This window comes from Macrotis lagotis, chromosome 5 (assembly GCF_037893015.1).
Source record: "Macrotis lagotis isolate mMagLag1 chromosome 5, bilby.v1.9.chrom.fasta, whole genome shotgun sequence".
Taxonomy (NCBI): domain Eukaryota; kingdom Metazoa; phylum Chordata; class Mammalia; order Peramelemorphia; family Peramelidae; genus Macrotis; species Macrotis lagotis.
In genome coordinates, this window is record NC_133662.1 from 108782625 (window position 1) to 108805667 (window position 23043).

Sequence of the window (23043 nt, forward strand, 5' to 3'; positions counted from 1 at the left end):
GAAAGAGGACAAGATAATTATGTTTCCTCCTCACCTTCACGGCTCCGAGCCATTATTATTAGCTGGCAGATTACATTAACCATTTCTTGCAGTAAGGCAGGGCACTTTTTCAGGATAAATTGCTGATCTACAAAATAATCAAAGATCTCAGGGAAATCTTTCTAGTTATTATAACTAGATCAACTTTATCAACCATAGCAACAAGAACTATGCAAACTCACTTCCACATGCAAAAACTTAAGATATTTTGCTTTGATTACAATTTTATAAATTAACTTAGAAAGTTGTCCTAAACCTCATGTTAATGAAGCAAAGTCATTTTATGATCCCTCAAATCCAAAACTAGGAATTTTTAACATAAATTTTATGGCTAAGAATTTACTTCTCTAAGAGATTTAATCTTGTTTTATTTCAGAAATCTGAATAATTAACCACCATTTGGTGAAATTTCCAAGGTAATTACAATTACTGACAGGCAAAAAACTAAGAATAAACACCACATGGTCCCAAAGAATGAAGTACTACTCATAGTAATATTTAATTCTGTCATCCATCCTTGCTTTTCCAAACACAGAATATATGATTCCTGCATCCATCTTATTTTTAACCTACACAAAAATAATTTTAAGATAAACACAACACTAAAAATTGATGAAGACACAAATGTTTATAAAGATCTCAGCAGTCAATGCAAAATAAAAATTACTGTCTTGAGTCAGTAGTAAGAATTGCCATAATTCATCAATTAATCAGTATTTAGCTATCTAGTTTTCAAAAAAATTTAGATTTCTTTTTTAAGTTTTGTAAATCTATTAGAAAAATTTTATTTTAGAAAGCTCCTGAAAAGAATTAACTTTCCCAAAAATCATTCATGCCTCAAAAGACTCTCCAATCCATGCTTTTATTTTAAAATTTAGACCTATGAAGGTTTTAATAGAAACTAAACAAAGAAGCTTCAGTACTGATCTAAATCTATAAAAACTACAAAAATCATCAAAGATTTCAAGGTAAATTTTCTAAGTTTTATGAGTAGATTATATTAATATCTTTGGAAGCATCCATATTATTCCCTATCTTACCCCAACCACTACCCTCCCAATCCTCAATCTAAAAGACTGGTTTTTGTAGAATAAAGGGCCATTATCTTGAGGCTCTGAAAGGGAAGGAGAGTTTTTTTTGGTTGTCCTTTTTAAGGATGGCTACACATAACTTGAAAATAACCTTCCCAAAATTAGAATTGTCACCTTGAAACAAAACACTAAATTTTAACACATCAAAATATATGACATATTAGGCTATTTGTAAGGTAATTACACAGCATATATATATATATATATATATATATATATATATATATATATATATATATATATATATATTCTTTTTTTAAAGGGTCCTTGAGCAATTATTTGATTGAGCAGAAAAGAATAGTTATGTAAACACTATAGCATGAGGTCTAATTAAATCTGATGCTTTTTAGATGTTAGAATCATAATTACCTTCTTCAAGTGTTTCAGGAATTTTCATTCTAGCAAGATGAGATAGTAAAAGAACTCTGGCCTTCAAGCTGTATGGGCAGGTAAGTGGAGGCTCATTCTTCTTTAAATTAATACTGCCAATTTCTCTGATTAGCTAGGTAAATGAGATAAATACTTAACATATAAACACACACACATACATACATACAAATAAATGCATTCCACACACATACATTCAGTAGCACTGAATTTGTTGTCTCAATATCAAGCAAAGTACTTTTGGAAATGACCTAACCTGTGGTATTTGAATATTATCAGCTGGTCTGCTTGTAGCATCTTTATTATACTGAGGATCAAATTCAGAGGCTCCAGCTAAAACCATTATGAGACCTGACAAAACAATAAAAATTAGAAAAAGAAATCAATTAAATAAATACTACTTTGTACCACATATCATGATGTTTACTGAAATTTCAACAATAGAAGAACCAAAAATTTCACTCTTTACTCTGTATTCCTAGGGTATCATTTTGAGGAAGAAATATGCCTCACTCTTAAAATTAACGTATTACTACAATTCAGCAGAAACATACATCATAAACTTCAGATTCCAAAAGGAATAAGATCTATTAAAAAAAATCCTATTCAAAAATATTATGCCCAAGTGTCCTAAATTTTAAAAATAGAATGCAAATATCTCTTTACTTATAGCAAAATAAATGATTCCTAGAGACAAAAGTCAAATATATTCAAAATTTTAACCCATTTTTCAACCTCAGTAATATGGCTCTATGGGTTCAATGGGCAATGTCTAATTAAAGAGAAGTCCCTTTTAGCAGTTTATAAGTACTACTGATTTTGAAGTTACAAAAAACACACTACTGAAATATCTAATACAATAAAAACATGTCAATGACCTAAAAATGTCAGGCTCCTGGAACGAACCAGAAATGCAATTACACTATTGTCAGAAAACCATTTAAACCTTATTATAAGCATGCAATATCTTAAAAAAATAAAAACTTATGCTTAACACAAGCTAAGATACTATATTATATAGGAAAAGAGAAATCTAATCACTCAGTCCTTAAAATCTGAAATCTGCTTACACCTCAGTCACATGTACCTGATATCTATCTCAGATATTATAGCCTAACCAATTTCCAAGGAAAATGATGCAAGAATCAAAAACAAAACTACTGATAAGTCCAAGAAAAGTCTAAAAGCTGTTTGATATTTTTTATTTTTATGAGATACATATTAATGAAATACAACACGCATGTGAAATGTTGTGAATATGGAATATTTTTGTGATGCTGCTAAAGAATAAGTTCCTTATTCTGCAAAAAAGAGGAAAGTGAGCAGAAAATAGAGAAAAAACAGATATGAACTTAGTAGAGTTGTCCATAAGTATCATAGGAGATAGTGACTCAGAATATAGTGAGTGCTTGAAGACTGAAGGTCTTCAAGCATATAAGTCTAATTGATAAAAGTTTTTATGTGGAAGTCATGCTTCAGGTAAGGATTAGACTAAAAAATTTGAGGCCCTTCTGGAATGCTACAAGCTATTAATAACATTTATAAAGAAAAATAGTTTTGATTTACAGAAATTTCATAAAATATCCATGAGCAGAAGGAAATAGAATAGTTACCTTCTTACAGCCCAAATACAGCCTAGCAGATGAAAAATAACCAAATATTTCAAATATTGAAATTAAGAGATGTGAAGCATATTAGCATAGTCTTGAAAACTTTACTAATTTAAGATAAGCTATTTAGAATAATCTTGATGTTGGATATTAAGATTTCTCCAGGACAAAGCACTTCTCTAACATAGTTAACAAACAAAAAATTGAATTAACTAAATATAAAATGCTACAGGATTTGTAGATTTTTTAAGTGCAGAAAAGGATGTAATCTAAAATATGAAACAAATGACAGAATGTCATTATTTGCTTTACTCACGTTTCATATCCATGTTTCGAGTTTTATACACAAAATATGTATAGATTTGAGTTGTGCGGATTAAGATCTGATCTCCACTATAACGTATTGATCTATACCACCAAGAGCCCTAAAACATAAATAATAAGATCAAACTACAGCAAACAATTCTTTTCTCAAAAAAAAAATACAAAATGAAAACTGTATTTTAAAAAAAATTAATTTTATGATTTTCTAAGGGTCAACATCTCCCCTTTCCCCAAAGGTCTCTGACGCAAGAGAAATTAACTGAAATTTAATGTAATTATCAGTTTATTCCAGATCAACAATAATTGATGCTTACATTAGGCTAAAGTGCAGCCTCTAAATTTCACCTAGAATTTGTTAAGAGCATAAGATAAAAGTATCCTAAATATAATTCTGAACTAAGAATTTAAGCAGAACAATAATATGAACACGTTCTTAACTTTAATATTATTCAAGTGAAAAGTAACTTTAGATTAACTATTATACAAAATAATGGTTCTAACTTTTAGGCTCAAATATTTAAATGCATGCTTTATAACTGAAATTCACAACCATTCTACTCTATGTTTATTACTAAAATCATAATAAATTTCATTTAGAATTCTTACCACTACAACTGGAAGGATAACCATGAATGCCAACCCATATACAAGCAAAACCTGGCATGGGAAAAAGGAGAAAAAGAGTTACCTACATCATGAATAATACATGAATTGTCATAGATGACACATTCTATAGACAAGGTTAGGGAAAAAAGAGTCATATAGTAAGAGACATTGTCAGGATCTACCATCAACTGCTACCAGCTGTTAACTTGTTAAGCAGTATAGAAAAGAACCCTATTTAAGTTACTGAAATATTCATTTCACTATCAGATAAGGTTCATGTTATCCTAATAATTGGCATTTGAACCCCATTCTTGGATTCTTGGCCCTGACCTTTCAAATTCCCTGTCTTTCTGGCTAGACTTCTAACTTACTATTCACAACTCTGACTTAAAACTATGCAACCTTTAAATCCTCACTTGTTTCATTCTAGATCCTAACCCAATGCTTCCCTTTATTTCTCAACTATAGATTCTACGTGTCACAACCAATGTCAAAACATGAAAAATATGCCTATAGCAAAGACTCCAATAGCCAGGTAATTATTTTTACAGATCTATCACTCCATAATAAAACAAGGTAATATTTAATAAATAGACAATTTCAACTGAAAATATTTTAAAACTATTTTATATGAATCAAAGCAGGCTATAATATTAAAGTAGATCATACATATATAGGATTAAAATTTAGGACCTTACAGCATCTAATCCAAGACTATTATTTTTATAAGGAAACTGAAGAAGAAAAGGTTAAAGGATTTGTAGAGATGACACAGTGGTAGTTAATTAATGACTGAATTCGAAACCAATTCCTCTTATTCCAAATCCACTGCTAGCTTTTCATCTCCTGTATCTGATCAAGAAATAGAATGATTCTCAAGGTTTTTGTGAAATTTCAACAACACTACTACTTATTCTAACACCTAATTTCTTCCTACAAGTGTCAATGGAAGCTATTTTAAATTCAAATAATTTAAATCCCACAAGGTAGGAATAAAAAAGAAAGTCTGCCAATCAATGAGTCAGAAGTTATTCTCCAACTTTTCAAAAGAAGGGATTATCACCCACCTTAGATTTTATGGATACTTTTTAAATTTTTATTGCTATAGCAGACTTTCCCTCCCCAGCAGCAATAAAAATGGATCAATTCCCTCACTCATTATCTTGAGTTAAACAATATAATAACAAAGAACAAGTGGTCACTGTTCAGTCATTTTTCAGTTATGTCCAACTCTTTGGGGCCCCATTTGGGGCTTCATGGCAAAGATACTGGTTTATCATATCCCTCTCTCCAGTTTCTACAGATGAGGAAACTGAGGTACACAGGGATAAGTGATTTGCCCAGAGTCACACAGCTAGGAAGAATGAGATCAGATTTGAACTCAGGGAGATGAGTCTTCCTGACTAACAGCCCAGGACTCTAAACCACCATACCATCTAGCTGTCCCAACAAGACCAGAGCAATGCACTAAACTTGTGTCTGGCAGGCTGATGTCATATACAACCATCATTATTTCTGATAATGGAGAAAATTTACCAAAATTGAGTTTTTCTGATCCACAATCCAGGCTGGCAGAGCAATTCCAAAACTTGTGGCTAAAAGGATAAAAACATCCAAATTTCTAAAAGAAATTTCATGATATCATACAAGGTTTTATTTATGAAACAAAAAAATAAAAATACTAGAGAATGTACCAAATTTGCAATTCTCAAATTTACAAAGCAACAATTCAATGATTTTAATGGAAAATTCAGGGCTCAAATAATTTGTTGCTGAACAACTTCAAAAGGAATGCTTTTCCCCTATTTTTGGACCTGAATTGAAATAATTTAAATAAGAAAAAAAATTTTCAATGACCTTTTTATGTTAGCTTGAAGTGATTTAACAATTAAATTAATTAAATTTATCTCATGATTGTATTCTTCCTAGAAATTTTCTAGGTCTAACTCTTCAAATTAATTTCTTGGATAAGGAGAAAAAATATATATAAAAAACATTTACTTAATGGAGGATATATGTTTCGCTCAAGCTTTTGGAATATTCATACTCACTCTTATCTTTTAAAAAAGCAAAGATATGCCTTTCTATTCTAGTTATAAATTCTGCAACAACCATCCCTAAAACACTGGAAACTTTAAGATCTATTACCTTGTGGCCCATCTGGATTTCCGTATTCTATCCAATTTTTCCGAGATTCTTCATCAGTTAATCTAGCATTAAAAAATAATTTTAAAAAAATCAAAAAGAAATGGTAACATTAACATATACTCACAAATAATACCATCATGCATTTCTAAGATGTACAATTTTCAAGTGGTTTCACATACTTTGCCTAGCATGATATTTACAACAACCTTGAGAATTATACAGGGCAGGTGTCACGTTACTTAAGCTGAAGATGAGAAAATTATAACTCATAAAAGTTATATAACCTTTCCAAATTCCAAAAGTTGTGTAACCTTTACTCACAGAGTAAAGAGAAGAGCCAAGATCAGAATCCAGACTTTCTGATTCCTACTTTAAATGTTCTAATATACTATGAGGTCTTTCCAAAAAAAATTGAATTACCCAAATAATTCATTTTTTAAAGAAGCTGAAGCTGTTCCCTTCCCCGTGTTCATTGTTTAAATTCTACTATTCTTTGCTAAAGCCTGCAAATAAATCATGGGGAAACATACCCAAGAAACAAAACTGTAAATCACTTAAAAGAGAAGTAGAAACATACTTCATGGGCATAAAACTAAAACCCACTGCCAGTGACTACTTACACACAAAATACGCCAAAGATACATATGACTAAAAAAGGAGATGGAGTTGATCATGAAGTAAAAGGAGGGAGACAAGTGGAAATAGTAATGACAACAAAATATTAAGATATCAAAATGTTAAGTCTCTAGTATATTAAGTAATCCTCAATGGAAGATTTCTAGGAAGACACAAGCAAAAATCATTCAGTTTAGAATAAAGTATGGTCTCTGTACCAGTAGGAAAGATAAATAAACTGAGAACAAATTAGGTTCAAGAAACCAAAGGCTTCCTGATATCAGGAAATAGGATCAGGAATTCTATCCTCCTTGTTGAGTCCCAATTCAGCTTTCCAAACTGAATCACAGATCTTTATTACAACATTTATTTATTCATTCATTCATTTATATCATTATATTTATTTATTTTATTTTTTATTAAAACCTTTAATTTATTACAACGAAATTTATTACAACCTATATAAAACATAAAATTTTAAAAAGCACCACAAATATTCTTAAAAAAAAAAAAAGTAGGGGCGGCTAGGTGGGCACAGTGGATAAAGCACCAGCCCTGGAGTCACGAGTACCTGGGTTCAAATCCAGTCTCAGACACTTACTAATTACCTAGCTGTGTGGCCTTTGGGCAAGCCATTTAACCCCATTTGCCTTGCAAAAATCTAAAAAAAATAAAGTAACTGAATCAGCTAAGTAAATACATTTGCCTTCATATCTATGACATGCAAACCATAAAAAGAGCTAGGCAAGTGAATTTGCTTAGATCAGACTCTCAGTATTGTATGTTAATAGTCAACTTCTGGACTTCTAGTCCAAGCAATATGTGAATGACTTTTAAAAGATAAAACCACAACCTCCTATTAAATAATTGTACAAAAAAGTCTTTTATACAAATTCATATAGTATTTCTACATACTCACTGCTTTCCCTACTTTGATAGCTTTTCTTTAATTCACTTCTAGTTAATCAGCAAATATTCAACACATATTGTGTGTAAGGCATTGCATGTCATAGAAAGTAAAAAACAGTCCCTAAATCAAGGGGCTTACATTCTAGGAGGCAGAACAGTGACAAATAACAGATAAAGATTTAAGAGCTGAAATGGCAGATTATTTAATCTAATCCCTTCATTTTGTAGGTGAAATATACCTTACTTAGGTAATGTGTGAACTATGAAGTATAGATTAGTCAAATCTAATCTTCAGATCTAATTTTAATCATCTCCACTTCCAAAAATTTTAGATTTCAGAGATTAGGTTTTCTTTTTTTAATTTTTTAATCTATTTTTAAAATTTTTTTTAAATTTAAATTTTTTAAATTTAAATTTAATTTTAAATTTAAAATTTTTTATCTATTTCTCCCCCTCTCCCCTAGCAACACCCCCAAAACCTTAGGGGGAGGGGAGGAAAGAAGCTTTTAAAACGTATTCTACTGGTTTTCTATACTTATAGTAAGTTAAAACCTAAGATCACAGAAAAATTAGTTTCACCATAACAGCAAAGAAGGAAATTTCCTACTAATAATTTGAAATGATTACATTTCTTATGAACTTAAAACATTAATAAATACAGGCACCTCTGACATCCTTGATAATCAAATACACTTCTGTTCTTTGGCTTAAACAATGTAACACCAATATTAAAAAAAAAAACGAATTAGCACTAAACCTTTGCACAAGGAAAACCAACCTTGTTAGTATAACTAAGATCACCCATGATGAAAAAAAAACTGGCATAGCATTATATAATGGTTCTTGAAGAACTTGCTGAAGATCGGCAAGTATCCTGTATCTTCCCATTTTGCCAGCGTTCTAGCCATACCTCTTTGCAGCATATATTTATGTTTGTCTCCCTCTACCCTTTCTAATATGGCAGCAGGGTCTTTTTTCACCTTTCTTTTTCCTTTTGCCTCTAGTTTCTCTCTACAAGTTCCCCACCCCCTTTGCTTAGGTCAGGTTCTCAGTACTGCACATTACAGTCAACTTCTGGACTTCTAGTTCTTCAAATCTTGATAAAGAATACAGGGTTTACATTAAAAAGAAATATTGTATTCTAACACTCATTACATGTTTGTAATTTAAATAGGAAATAGTCAAATAAAAAAAACATATTGGAGAATGTAACATCAAGAAAAGAAAAAGCAGGGGCAGCTAGGTGGCGCAATGGATGGAGCACCAGCCCCGGAGTCAGGAAGACCTTAGTTCAAATCCAGCTTCAGACACTTAATAATTACCTAGCTGTATGACCTTGGGCAAGTCACTTAATCCCAATGCCTTGCAAAAAACTTTAAAAAAAAGAAGAAGGGGAGGCTAGGTGGCGTAGTGGATAAAGCACCGACCTTGGAGTCAGGAGTACCTGGGTTCAAATCCGGTCTCAGACACTTAATTACCTAGCTGTGTGGCCTTGGGCAAGCCACTTAACCCCGTTTGCCTTGCAAAAAAAAACTAAAAAAAAAAGAAAAAAGAAAAGAAAAGAAAAGAAAAGAAAAGAAAAGAAAAAGCATTCACCAACCAGAAAAGCATTGAAATTTTGAATTACAGAGTTACATCCAACTCAATAATCCCTAAGGGGAGTACAATATATAAGAGTACAAGACAGTAATTCAAAGGATCTTACAATAAAATCTTTTCCAGTCATCCTGATCCATAGCTGGTCACTGAACTCAGATGGCTATGGAAGAGGTAAGTGAGGCTGGTGATTTTGCACAGCAGCCCCTCACTCAAATTCAATTCACTTGCATGTCAATGCATCACCTCCTTCTTAGAGAACAAAGGACAAACATCAACAATTTATTTAGAGTTAAAAAGGATCTTGAAGACTATTTAATCCAACTTATTTTACAATTAGGTAAACTGAGGACCAGAGAAGTTGAAAGTTGCCCACCGTCTTAAGTGTAACCTGAACAGCAAAACCAGGGTTTGACCCATATTCTCTGACTCCAGATGACATGTTCCTTCCACTACATTAGTATTATTTATGTTAACACTCAGTCATATAGAAAAAGTTATCAGTTGAATACATCAATATAGTCTTTATACTTTGAAATTCTTGAAAAAAATAATTAAAATAAGATTTCAGGACTTAAGGGAATAAATTTCATTGAATGGAAAAATATATTCATCCAGAACACTTCAATCTAGGATACAATAAATTATAGGTGAACATGGTGAAATTTCAGGTGATTTTTTAAAGATGATAATTATCAATAATAAATAATAAATGAAGAAATAATAGAGGAATTTAGTATATTTTGGCTTTTTTAACAGAAAATTTCCTGTAAATAGGAACTCCTTTCAATTTCACCAAAAAATATCATATAACTTGCTTCAGGAAGAGTTCTAATTCACAAGAAAACCAACTTAAGAGCTATTTGTCAATGTTAAAATTAGCATTAGAAGTCTCATGCTAATGATCAATATATAATTAAAAAGGGAATATTTGTGCCACAATGGCAGAAGTACCTTATTAATATAAATTTTTTGTTCTCTGAATTTAAAAATAATTCACTTGTTTTAAATTCAACTTTGTCATACTTTTGGAATACTTGTACTACCTTCCTCATAACACTACTGAAATGCAGAGCAATGCATAGAGAAAATCAGAAATAACAAAACTCAATAATCAAAAAACTTAAATTATATATGAAAGAATTCCCTTTTTGATAAGAAATGTGGGGGGGGGATACTGGGAGACCGAGTCAAGATGGCAGAGAAAAAGTAAGAATTTACCTGAGCTCTTTCACATTCCCCTTTAAAAAAAACTTTAAACACCTCAAAATGAATTCTGGAGCAAGAGGACCTACAAAAGGACAGGGTTGGACAGCTAGATGGCACAGTGGATAGAACACTGGACCTGGAGTCAGAAGAACCTGAGTTCAAATCTAGCCTCAGACACTTAACTAGTTGTGACTTTGAGCAAGTCACATTGCCTTTGCAAAATAAAAGGGGGGGGGGGTGTAAAACAATCTTTCAACACAAGACAACTTAGAAGAACTGCAAGAAAACAACACATGATTCTCCCAAGACAAAGTATTCTTTGCAAGTATACATTAGAGAGAGGTGGGAAACTCAGGCACGAAGAGTTTCCCTTCAATAAGAGCAGTCATTTTTGTCGCACCCTTAGAGATTTTCAAGGTCTTATGTTTTTGAGGTGAGTTCCTCACATGAAATAATCAGCTTTTTAAAAATTTTGCTAAGACTGTATTCCTCATACTACAAGTGTGTACAAAGTAAAACATATTTTAAAAAATGCCAGGTGGAGTGGCTAGGTGGTACAATGGATAGAGCACCAGCTCTGGAGTCAGGAGTACCTGAGTTCAAATTCAGCCTCAGACACTTAATAATTATCTAGCTGTGTGGCCTTGGGCAAGCCACTTAACCCTATTTGTCTTGCAAAAATCTAAAAAGAAAAAAATGCCAGAAAGGTCTCTTTTACTTGGGTTAAAGGGCAGTGCTGCAGGCAAACAGCTAGGCCTGGAGACCCCAACACAGCAAACCACTGGCCAGGTCCTTGGTTCCTAGCACAACAAGCTCAGGATAGATATAAAATAAGCTGGAAAATGAGCAAAAACAAGCAAAAGAGAAAAAATGAATTGGTCTTGATCCCAAAAAAGAACTGGAAAAGCACAAAAAAAAGATTTTAAAAATCAAATAAGAGAGTAGAAAAAAAACTGGGAAAGAAATTATACAAGAGGATCAGGGGCAAAAAAGTCAAGAGGTTGACTGGTAAAAGCACGAAAAATGGAAAAAGAAGTACAAAAATTCAATGAAGAAACAAATGCTTAAAAATAGAATTGGTCAAATGGAAAAGGAAATACAAAAGCTCACTGAAAAAAATCACTCCTTAAAAACGAGAATTGGACAAAGTAGGAGGCTAATGACTCCATGGATCATCAAGAATCAAAGAGGGGCAGCCAGGTGGTGTAGTGGATACAGCACCCACCCTGAGTTCAAAGCCAACCTCAGACACTTAATAATTACCTAGGTGTGTGGCCTTGGGCAAGCCACTTAACCCCACTCACTGCCTAGCAAAAACACCTAAAAAAAAAGAATCAAAGAAAATCAAAAGAATATAAAAGTCTAAGAAAATACTTAGCTTTGTGACCTTGGGCATGTTACTTAACCCCACTGCCTTTCCTGACCACATTTTATTTTAAATATGTTTCTAGCTATATTGAGACTCTTATCAGTTCTTTTTCTGAGATGAATAGTAATGTTCATCATAAGCCCTTCAGAGTTATGTTGGATCATTGTGTTGCTGAAAATAGTTAAATAATTCATACTGATCATCTTACTATTTATTACTGATTATTCTCTTGGTTCTACCTTTTTCACTTCACATCAGAGTTCAAGTTTGTCCAGGTTTTTCTGAGAGCATCTTGACATTTCTTATAGCACAATAATATTCCATCACAATTGATGAGCATCCTCTCATTTACAATCTTAGCCACCATTAAAAGAACTGCTATAAATATTTTTATACAAATAGGTTCTTTCCTTCCTCCCCCCTTTTTTTCCATTTCTTTGGGCTACAGCCCTAATAGCAGTATTGCTGAATCAACAGGTATGCACAATTTTATTGAGCATAATTCAAAATTGCTCTTCAGAATGGTTGGATCAGTTCACAACTCCAACAGTGCATTAGTGACCTAGTTTTCCCACATCCCCTACAAAATTTTGTCGTTTCTCTTTTTCTGTCATAACAGTCAATCTAATAGGTATAAGGTGGTGCCCCCCCCAAGAGTTGTTTTAATTTACATTTCTCTAATCAGTGATTTTGACCATTTTTTCAAATTACTACAGACAGACAATCCCTTCAGCTGAAAATTACCTGTTCATATCTTTTAATCATTTATTAACTGGGGATTGACTTGCATGCTTATAAACTTGACTCATTTCTCTATATTTGGAAAATGAGGCCTTTACCAGAAACACTATAAAAATTATTTCCTAACTTTCTGCTTTTCTTCTAATCCTGGTTGCCTTGAGTGGTTTTTTTTAATGAATGTTAAAAATTGCCTTTAATTCTAACTAGCTCAGACATTATTTAAAAATTTTTTTAAATATAAAAAAGGCTGAGGGAAAACTGAAAATCAGTCTGGTAGAAATAAGGCTTACCTATTATATCTTAAATTATTTAAATTTAAATTACATTTTACTTGCTATTTCACATTAAATTCAAAATGAATATGTGATCCGAAGATTAAAGATCAGACCACAAGAAAAAAAAACAGAAAAAAAGGCAGGCAGTCCAAAAACATTTATTAAGTGCATATATGTGTCAGTACTGTGCTAAACACAGATCACATACCTTTCATAACTATGGATAGGAGACATCTATGGGGGTAGAAGGACAGAAGACTAGATCATCTCCTCTTGCTCAGATTGAAGTAGAGCTGCCACTCAGAGACCTGGCCCCACTACTGATCAGCCGGGAGCTCTGACCTGTTCCATTTCCAACCTGAGTCAGTTTGTCCATCCTTCCAGGGGACGTTACCATATTAGTGCCAGGCTTTTTGAAGACACCCTTTCAGCTGTAGCTTACTATGGAGGAAAACTCCTAAATTCAATGATCCACAAGCCTCAATCTCTCCCAAAAACATCATTAAAATTTATTTTTTAAAAAAGGGTTGTAGGGGGCGGCTAGGTGGTGTAGTGGATAAAGCACCGGCCTTGGAGTCAGGAGTACCTGGGTTTAAATCCGGTCTCAGACACTTAATAATTACCTAGCTGTGTGGCCTTGGGCAAGCCACTTAACCCCATCTGCCTTGCAAAAAAAAAAAACTAAACTAAAAAAAGGGTTGTATATATCTTTAAAAAAAACTATATAATTGTGAGTTATTAGAGCAGGAAATAAAAAAAGTATACATTGAAGAATTTGAGTGAAACAAATGATTCCTTAATATTCACTGATTAAAAATTATAAAATTAAGAAGGTCTTGATAATACGATTTCTTTGGAAATCAATCTGCAAAAATGTCTTGCTAATGACAATAAAAAACATCAAATTATAAAACCATTTAAATCATAAGTTACGGAGTTTTTGAAATATAAGAATTTAACTTAACCTAGTCATTTATGTAAAAAAGTTTGATAACTCTACCTTATACTCTAACCTTTTGTTTACATTTTATTATATGCCTCTCAGTTATAGCAATAAAGAGAAAAACTGGCTTAACAGCAGATTCTATGTATATAGTAGTTTTTTAGTCATATACAAGAATCATATATACAACACATTAAAAAATTATCATAGGACTTTATTTTGACAGTCCCATACTTCTCCTGGGGCTCACTATAAAAAAAGCTAGAAGAGAATGAGAACATAGTTGTTATATTTTCTATACCATCACTGAACATTATTTCTTATTACTGTGGTAATAAGAAAGAATTAATATACTATCATCTTGTTTTTATACAAAAGTCATAATTAGACTAATAATTAGATTAAGTGTGTCAATTGAGACCTGTCAGTTACTTCAGCATCTAACTTCAATTTTTAAGTAAATTACTTCCCCATGGACCTTTCCCCAGGAATAGTTATATATGCTTCAAGCATATAATGGGGAGGTGGGGGTGGGGAGAAAGGGAGAGAAAGAAAACACATTTTTTTTTAAATTTTTAGGAGTAGGGAAAGAACTGTGGAGGAAGGAAAGGAAAACACAGGCATGTATTAAAAATTACTTAAAAGTTCAAGATAAAGTGGCTTTGAATAATAACACTGGGCAAATTATCTCATTTTCTGAGGTATATCATTCACAGTGCAGCAAGAAATCTGCAAAGACTCATATATATTAAATTTCTATCATAGCAACTCTGGTCCTACTTTCTGGGACAGGAGTTGCCAGCAAATAACATATATGAATCAAATTCTCCTCAAAATGCAACTATCCTTTTCTTCAGGCCATACCTATTTAACAGATAAGTAAATATGGGAAAAAAAAAGAATAAAGAAGATAAGCTTCTAGCAATTCTATCATGTTTCTCAACCACTGAACCCATTTTAATAATAAAGAGAAATAGACACTTTGTCTTCAGGAAAAAATTGGGGTGAAAGGGAAAAATGGAGATCACGGTATACAGACTATATACTAATCCTCATCACCATTTCTTAACTGCTAAGATTACTGAATGGGGTCTTTTTCAAAGGGGAGCAGGTGAGAGAGATCACAACAGTGCAAGGTTTCTTGACCTGGCTTAAGAACTTTTAAAAAGCATTCTGAAAATTGTTTTTCAGAATAACTGGTTTCCTCATGTAATTCAAAGTTATTTATTTTATGTATTTAAAAGCATTCTAAAAAAGGAATACAGAAGCGACTGTTAAAGGGATTCATATCCAAAAAAAGCTAAGAATTTGTGCAACTGAAAAGGTCTCACATATGAAATTATTCTGATGTATTAACAAATGTTTGCAAGAACCATTTGGCAACAAATACAACTTAGTAAAACAATGGAAAACATTAAGATATATACAGCACTTATATTGAACCATTCACTTTTAAGTAATGCAGGAAAAAACAAATTAAAAAGTTCCGAAAGTCTCCTTTAAGGAATAACTGATGAACTCTTAATATTCACATAAAACGGCAGGTAGAAAAGTAGTAAGCTGTCAAAGTAAGAACAACCAAGTATGACACTAACAAAGTATGAGAAAAACAAAGAGAATGTATACATTCATCTACACACACAAAATACATATACATAGATAAAAAGATAAGCTAGAATGACATGTCAGAAAGAAGACATCAAACTATAGGGTAGAAGGGAGGGAAGGGAAAGAAAGGAGGGAATGGAGAGAGAACAACCTAACAACCTAACCCAAGGACACACAGCTAGGAAATTTTAAGTGTCTGAGGTCGGATTTGAACTCAAGATGCTCCTGACTCCAGGGTCGGTACTCTATCCACTCAACTACACCACCTACTGCCCTAAACCTAACACTTCGTAAAATAAATCTGCTTAACAAAATGTCAATTTACTTACATCAATATTCAATAATTCATATGGCAAAAATACTTACGTAAACTAAAATTACTTGAAATCAAGACTTAATTAAGCCCTTTGGAAAGGCTTGCCAACCAGTGCCACAGATGACAGTCTCAACAACTTGAGAACCCAACATTTTAATAAAATAGGTAATAAACAAAGAAGCACTTTTATTTCTCTTAAGTAAAAAATTATTTAATACATATTAAAGAATGTTAACAAGACACTTACGCAGCATAGGCCTTTGCTATCCTCATGAACATAACTTCATCTCCTCCTTTATCTGGATGATATTTAAGTGACAGTAAACGATACTGTTTCTTTATTTCTGCTACTGTTGCCCCCTAAAAAAATAAAAACTTAGTACTAAATCAATTAGACTACAATACACTAATATACAATCTAACATATTACACAAACTGAAATGCATACAGCAATGAAGAAGCAACATTTTTATCAGTTGAAACTAACATAAAATAAAGTACTACACTCATGGAAGTAGTTGCAGCAAATTAAAACTTTTAGTTAAACAAGTCATCAAATGAAATAGTTTAATTTTCAACATAAAGATTAAAAGGCTTACTCAGTTCCATTTGTTAACCAAAATTTATCAACAATGTCAACAAAGAATACTATGGAAATTTTTCTTTATGCTTTTATTCTAGGATATTAAACTGCTAAAGTTATCATACTGATAATTTTTCACTTATTTCTACTAAAGTGTTTATAAATCAGTTAATAAAATGTAAAAATTTATTCTGTGTAACAGCATAGGGTACACTTCATAGAATAGCTTACACTTCATACTAAATACTATTTTATAAATATATTTCATAGGCTCAACTCATTCCACACAGCAGTTTTTCTGTGTTGAGGGAACAGATGAAGTGGGAGGAACTGGGAGAAAAGAGTTAAGAAATTAAGCCCTGTCTTTGCCATCAATAGATCTTGGACAAGCCTCACTTTGAAGGGGACCTTATTTCATATGTTAGATAAGGCAGTCAAAATAGATCACCTTTCAGGTTCCTTTTCATTCCAAAATGATAAGTACACTCCAAAAGATATTTCCTAGTTATTTATCAATTTGAAAACAGTACCTCGCTTCAAAGGAAAAGTGGGGAAGAATATCTTAGGTGAATTTTTAAGTTTTTCCCTATATTTTCCACCATCAGTTCTAAGCAATCTTAGGCATCATATAACTTAGGATTTGTCCAACTAGTTATTGCAAATAACTCCACTGAATCACGGTCCTATTCATACAATTTTGATCATGCCATACATATAGAATGTCCTCCCTCCTCATTTCCACTTCTCAGAATCCCTAGTTTCCAACACCTCAGCTACAGCATCACACCTTTCCTGATTCCTCCAGCTGTTAATGTTGTCTTCCTTCCCCAAAAGTTAACTTGGATTTATTTTTATGTATTTTAAATATACTTAAATATACAGATATGTTCTTCCCAGTAAAATAGCAGAAATGTTTTATTTTTGTATCCCCAACACTTAGATCTTAATAGGTGCTTAATAAATGCTTGTTGTCTAACTTTAATTGTTCTCTTTAGTTTTAAGCCTCTTCTAGCTCTAAATCTATTAATCTAGAATCTTCAACAGGCCAATACCTCAGATTCTTTGATTCTGATAATTTAATCAGCTTCACAGCAAAAAACTTCTGCCTACTCAGATTCTTTGATTCTGATAATTTAATCAGCTTCACAGCAAAAAACTTCTGCCTACTTTTTTTACCAGTTTACCAAATTCTCAGCCACAGAATGATTAAAGTAATAGTAAAAATTAATCCTGATGAAAATATTCTAAAAAAAAATTTAATATCAGAACTATGAATTGCATTTCTAAACTTGTATTTGCCTGATCTCTGATTTTTGTTAGGACCTGGGTCTACATTAATTTTCATGGGTTCATTAAATTAATGTGTGTCACACAAAAAATACTACTTACAGGATCCAAATTTAAGACTTCATAAGGGTTGTATTCTTGATACTCTCTGTCTGTTTTGGAAACTTTATATGCAAGGAATAAAAACAATGCCCACCCTGCAAGCAGAATTATTTTCCTGTTGGGGGGGAAAAATGAGTATGATGTAAACAGATTTATAAACTGATTTTTTTGAAAACTGCAAGAAAAAAACCAAGATGATCAAAACAACAAACATAAAATCTGATTCATCAAAAGTATGCAATAACATTTAAAATCAATAGCTACAATTATTTTCTAACAGCTTAATCCATTTACTAATTCCTAAACCTTTTAATGGAAATAAAAACAAGGTGGACCCTTGGGTTTGGTGATTTGTACTTGAAACTTGGAAAACTTAACATAATAGTTCCACATTGGGTGTTAAGACAAAGAACTGTTAGTATTCAATTTAAGCAGTATTCAGGGTCTTTCCTAAAACATAGTCACAAATTATTTCTTTGAGATTTCCCACATTTCACCCCTACATTAAGAATGAGGAAAAAGACAAATTAGGGACAACAAAAAACGACTTCATGATAACTTTTTAACTATCTACACTAGAATCAGCATCTACCTTTTTCTCTGAAGCAAAATATTTTTAAGCATTACCTTCATTTAAAGTGAGTAGAAACTGTTTAGACTGTCATTTAAAGTGAATAGAAACTGTTTAGTGTTACCAGTAAAATAAGTTATAGAAAATATAAAATACAAATATATACAAATATACAATAAAATAAATAAGTTATATAAAGTAGCATTCAAGAAGTTCAAAATATCAAGTACTAATTTAAATATCAGGCAGCAGAACAGGAAAACAAAAACTGAGTTATCTAAATGTCTTACCAGTCTTCATGAAACAATATATTTGAAAGCATAAATTTAAAATGCAATCAGTAAAATGCTATAAAGAACAATTTTAAACTATTCATAAAAAGATTAATTCTACATTTTATTTTGTATATAGTTTCAATAAATTAAACTATATCTGAGGGCTAAAATAAACAAAATTAATCCTTTACAAATAGTAAGAAAAACATTTTTAGTATTTTGTGAGATTTGATTTTTATTGTAGTTGTTACTATAAATACAAGATTATTTTGCTAACAGGGAAAGGCACTTTACCACTGAGAAAAAAGACATTTCCTATCTTTTCACTTATATAGAAGAAAATCAAAATTAATCCAAATCTATTCAAATTAAAATCTGAACGTTTCATTTAAATATCTATTTAGTTTTTTTTAAGTCTTAGGTATCAAACTGTAATGCTGCTCCCAAGATCTAATTTATTACTTCCTTGAAAACTACTGTTGCTAGAGTAACAAGACTGAAAATTTGTTTTAAATGGTTTTTTTAAAGGTATCAATAACAACAAAGATGACTTTTTGTCAAAAGAGACCTTTTTGTCTCCCCTTCACTGACTCATCTTCCTCTTTCACTCATAAATGTGGGGAATTTCCAAAGTTCTCTTCTCAATGCTCTTTTCTTTTTAACTTGCTGCATATTCTCCAGCTTAAACTTCTATGCATAGTTCTAATCTAATCTTCAATCTTTTATTTCTAATTGCTTCCTAGACATCTCTATCTCAATATCTTTGTCACGTCATCTCAATTTATAAAATAAATTCAACATTGTGAAATTCTTTCCTTCCAAGCTACTACTCCCCAAAGTTATCTCAATTTACTTTCTAATTTGTACAATGGAATCATATCCATTGTAACTTCCTTATGGGGTTTTGATGCTCAAATGAGATAAAGTATGTAAAGTATTTTGCAAAATTTAAAGCATTACATCAGGTATTATTAAGCACCTACTGTTGTAAAAAGTGCTGTGCTAGGCAATGGGGATACAAAACTTACATATACATAGCAAATAGTCCTTACCCTCAAAGAATTCTTATTTTAATGGGGAATGGGGGGGGGGGGGAAGGTGGTAACAAAACAAAGAGATATCTACAATATATGTCATTACATGACAAACACATTAGAATTGCAAAATAAAAAGCTGTGTGATATAAAAGGATCAAGAATATTTAAAAAAGGAGGAGGAAGAGGTGGATGAATAGTTTTTAAAGGATGAGTAAGAAAATAACTAAGAAAAGAAAAAGGTTTTCTAGGCAAAGGAAACATCATAAGCAAAAGATATGTACACAAGAGGGCTTCTCCTCCTAAAGTTCCTACTTCAGTACTATTAATAGCATCACCAGATGCCCAGGCACCTGGGGTCAAGACTTCATTTTCCTTTGACTCTTCTCTCTCCTTTAAATCTCCATGCTAGTCACCAAGTTTTTGGTCTAAATTATCACAGTAATTTAAGCACTCTTTACTTCTTTCTGGAGCTGATGTTTTCAATTGATTTTCCCTGCTTCAAGTCTGAGTTCCAGTCAACCCCATGTATCACTGTCCCAATAGTGTTCCTAAAGCACAGTATCTTACAATTTTCTCCTCTCTAAACTACCCTCCCCCCAAAGTAATATTCCTATAGATCTGCTCATTTCACACTCCTGGCTACACCCTTTTGCTTGAAAGATCAATGTAAAATCTGCTGGAAATTCAGAACCCTTCACAGTCTGTTCCCAACTTACTTTCTAGCATAATTCCCCTTCATAGTTCAGTCAAATTACCATTCCTCATGCCCGACACTGTACCTCCCATTTTCGTGCCTTTGCCCCTTCAACGACAAGAATTCACTCTTTCCTCATCCCTTTCTCTTAAAATTTCTAGTTTCTTTCAAAGCTCAGTTCAAATTCCACTTTCAATATGAGGCTTTCCCCGATTCCCTTAACTGTAAATAAAATTATCTTGTAATTATTTTTTATCTCCTTACATGCTGTCTTTTTTGTTTTGGGTTTTTGCAAGGCAATGAGGTTAAGTGACTGGCCCAAGGTCACACAGCTAGGTAATTATTTAATGTCCAAGGCTTCCTAACTCTAGGGCCGGTGCTCTATCCACTGTACCGCCTAGCTGCCCCCTCCTTATATGCTGTCTTATCCAATAGAAGGTAAGCTTCTTAACTACCTCATCTTTATATCCCCAACAACCCATATAGTGCCTAAAATATTGTAGGCACTTGTTGATTGATTTATTTAATATTTCTGAAAAAAAGGCTAAACTCTTAGCCTAGTATTCAAAATTCTTTAAAGTCTAGTCCTAATCTATTTTCCAATCTCAACTCTCAAATCTTAAGCAAAAATGGTTATTTTGACTTTCCCCCAACATATTCCATACTTACAATCTCCTCTCCCCCTTGCTCATACTATTTCCTCTGCCTAGAATATCTTCCTCCCAATCTCTACATAATTCAGCTCCTACACCCTTCCTTGAATCCCTCAAGGCAGAAACAAGCTAATGCTTCTCTAAACTTTCAGTTTTGTTTGAACACTTCTTATCATATCCTGCCTTTTATAAACTTTACTTATGAACATGTTTAATCTTCTAATAGCAGGAACTCAGTATTTTCTCAGCAAAATGCCTTGCACTTAGTAGGCAATCAAATACTTTGTGATTGAAAAATCAATACTTACTTTATTGTGGGAATTACATTTGGCTGGGGTTTTAATAACCGTAAACGATACCACAAACATCTTCCATATACCTTTCTGATATTTTTTAATCGAGTTTGCTCTGTCAAAAGGAAAAAAAAAGAACAGTTAACTTAAAAGTAGTCACTATGCTAACCTCTATACCATGATGACATAACACAAAAACTGTTATTCATTTTTTTTAAAGATCAGAGCATAGTTTAAAATCTCAATTACTTTCAATCAGAATAAAGGGATCTGTATATCTGTTTGATGTATAAAAAATTTGAATAGCATGGGGAAAAAAAAAAAATCAACCAAACTTTAAAAATTATTTTTCCTGTGAATCTTGAAACAGAAATAATTATTCTAGCTGGGATACTGGAGAAACAAATTTTATCTAACACTGGCCTCCATGCCCAAAAGGTTTTTAATTATAAAGTCAATTATTTCCAAAAGAATAATTTATTTCCTCTTCAATTATGAAACAAGAAAGAACAAAAAGGGGGGGGAAACACATCAAGGTAGAATTGAGATTTAACAAGAGATTTGCTAGAGACCTTTAGGTGGAAGCAATGCCTTTGGACCTGGAGTCAAGAAGACCAGAGCTCAAATTCAGTCTTAGATATTGACTAGATGTGTAATCCTGGTTTCCTCATCTATAAAATGGGAGAATAATAGCACCTACCTCCCAGAATTGTAGTGAAGATAAAATAAGTTGATAGTTGTAAAGCAATGTACAACCCTGAAGTACTGAATAAATGTTAGGTATTGTTAATATTACTACCAAGAAATCTGATGCACTGACAATCTTCATAAGTGAAAAATGGAAGAAAAAGGGCTTACTAGGAATTCCCTACACTAAAACATTATCAAACCATGTGATTAATTTCCTCCAATTTATATATGTATTTCAAGTGTTATTTTAAAACTTTAAAGAAAGTATTTTTAAAGATGGAATCTAATTAAGATTCACAAATCTGTATTCTTTATATATGCTAGATATATCTACATATTTTGCTTTCATATGTTTTGAGTATATGTATATAAACACACATATAAACCTAGAACATCTACCACCCATCAAATCATAAACAAGTCTTTAAAATAAAAACTTTAATAGTGATAACTGGAAAATTTGAAAAAAGATACAATTTTATTTCTCACTCAGAATTTGACTAAGGCAGAAATGTCATATACCATTTAATTAAACTCATTAAATTTTATTAAATAGCAAGAGATAACATATAGTGAAAAGAGGATTGTACTTTCAATTCTTCCTCAGATACACTTTAGGCTTTATGTTCGCTCCAGCCCCTCAACACCTTTTAATATATCAGAAGGTTTTATAAGGAAAACGCTTTGCAAATAATAGCTTAACATTAAACAAACGTGAACTTGTTAAGCAATATACTTTTTTAAAGAAATCAACAATAATATGCTGAACTTGGATTCATGAGGCTTCAGAGTTCAAATTCTGTCACTTACATTATGATTCTAAATTAAATTTTCATTAAATAATGGGATTTTAAAGCAAGAGAAATCTTTCCAGGGATTTTTTAAACATCATAGATTCACACTTTGGCACTCTGGTAAAATAAAGTACACAGTATTTCAAAGCAAACCAATTATACTGAAATACAGTTATCAATTTTTTTTAAAAAAGCAAGTTTACCAATCCCAGGATGGTTTAATCTGACCCTCTTGTTTTATAAATGAGGAAACTAGCATCCATAAAGACTATGACTTG

The 23043-nt window shown here is 32.1% G+C and overlaps 1 protein-coding gene across 1 annotated transcript in view; it reads right to left on the bottom strand.

The window, feature by feature from the left end:
* The window catches only part of SEC63 (SEC63 homolog, protein translocation regulator), a 74808-nt gene that overhangs the window by 31538 nt on the left and 20227 nt on the right, over positions 1-23043 (bottom strand). The window contains exons 2-11 of the mRNA XM_074187290.1: positions 21297-21396; positions 17759-17873; positions 16034-16146; positions 6206-6267; positions 5594-5652; positions 4058-4108; positions 3444-3552; positions 1774-1868; positions 1500-1632; positions 35-127 (exon numbers count right to left, since the gene is read on the bottom strand). Coding sequence (XP_074043391.1) covers positions 35-127; positions 1500-1632; positions 1774-1868; positions 3444-3552; positions 4058-4108; positions 5594-5652; positions 6206-6267; positions 16034-16146; positions 17759-17873; positions 21297-21396 — 930 coding nt within the window. The remainder of the gene's footprint in view (positions 1-34; positions 128-1499; positions 1633-1773; positions 1869-3443; positions 3553-4057; positions 4109-5593; positions 5653-6205; positions 6268-16033; positions 16147-17758; positions 17874-21296; positions 21397-23043) is intronic.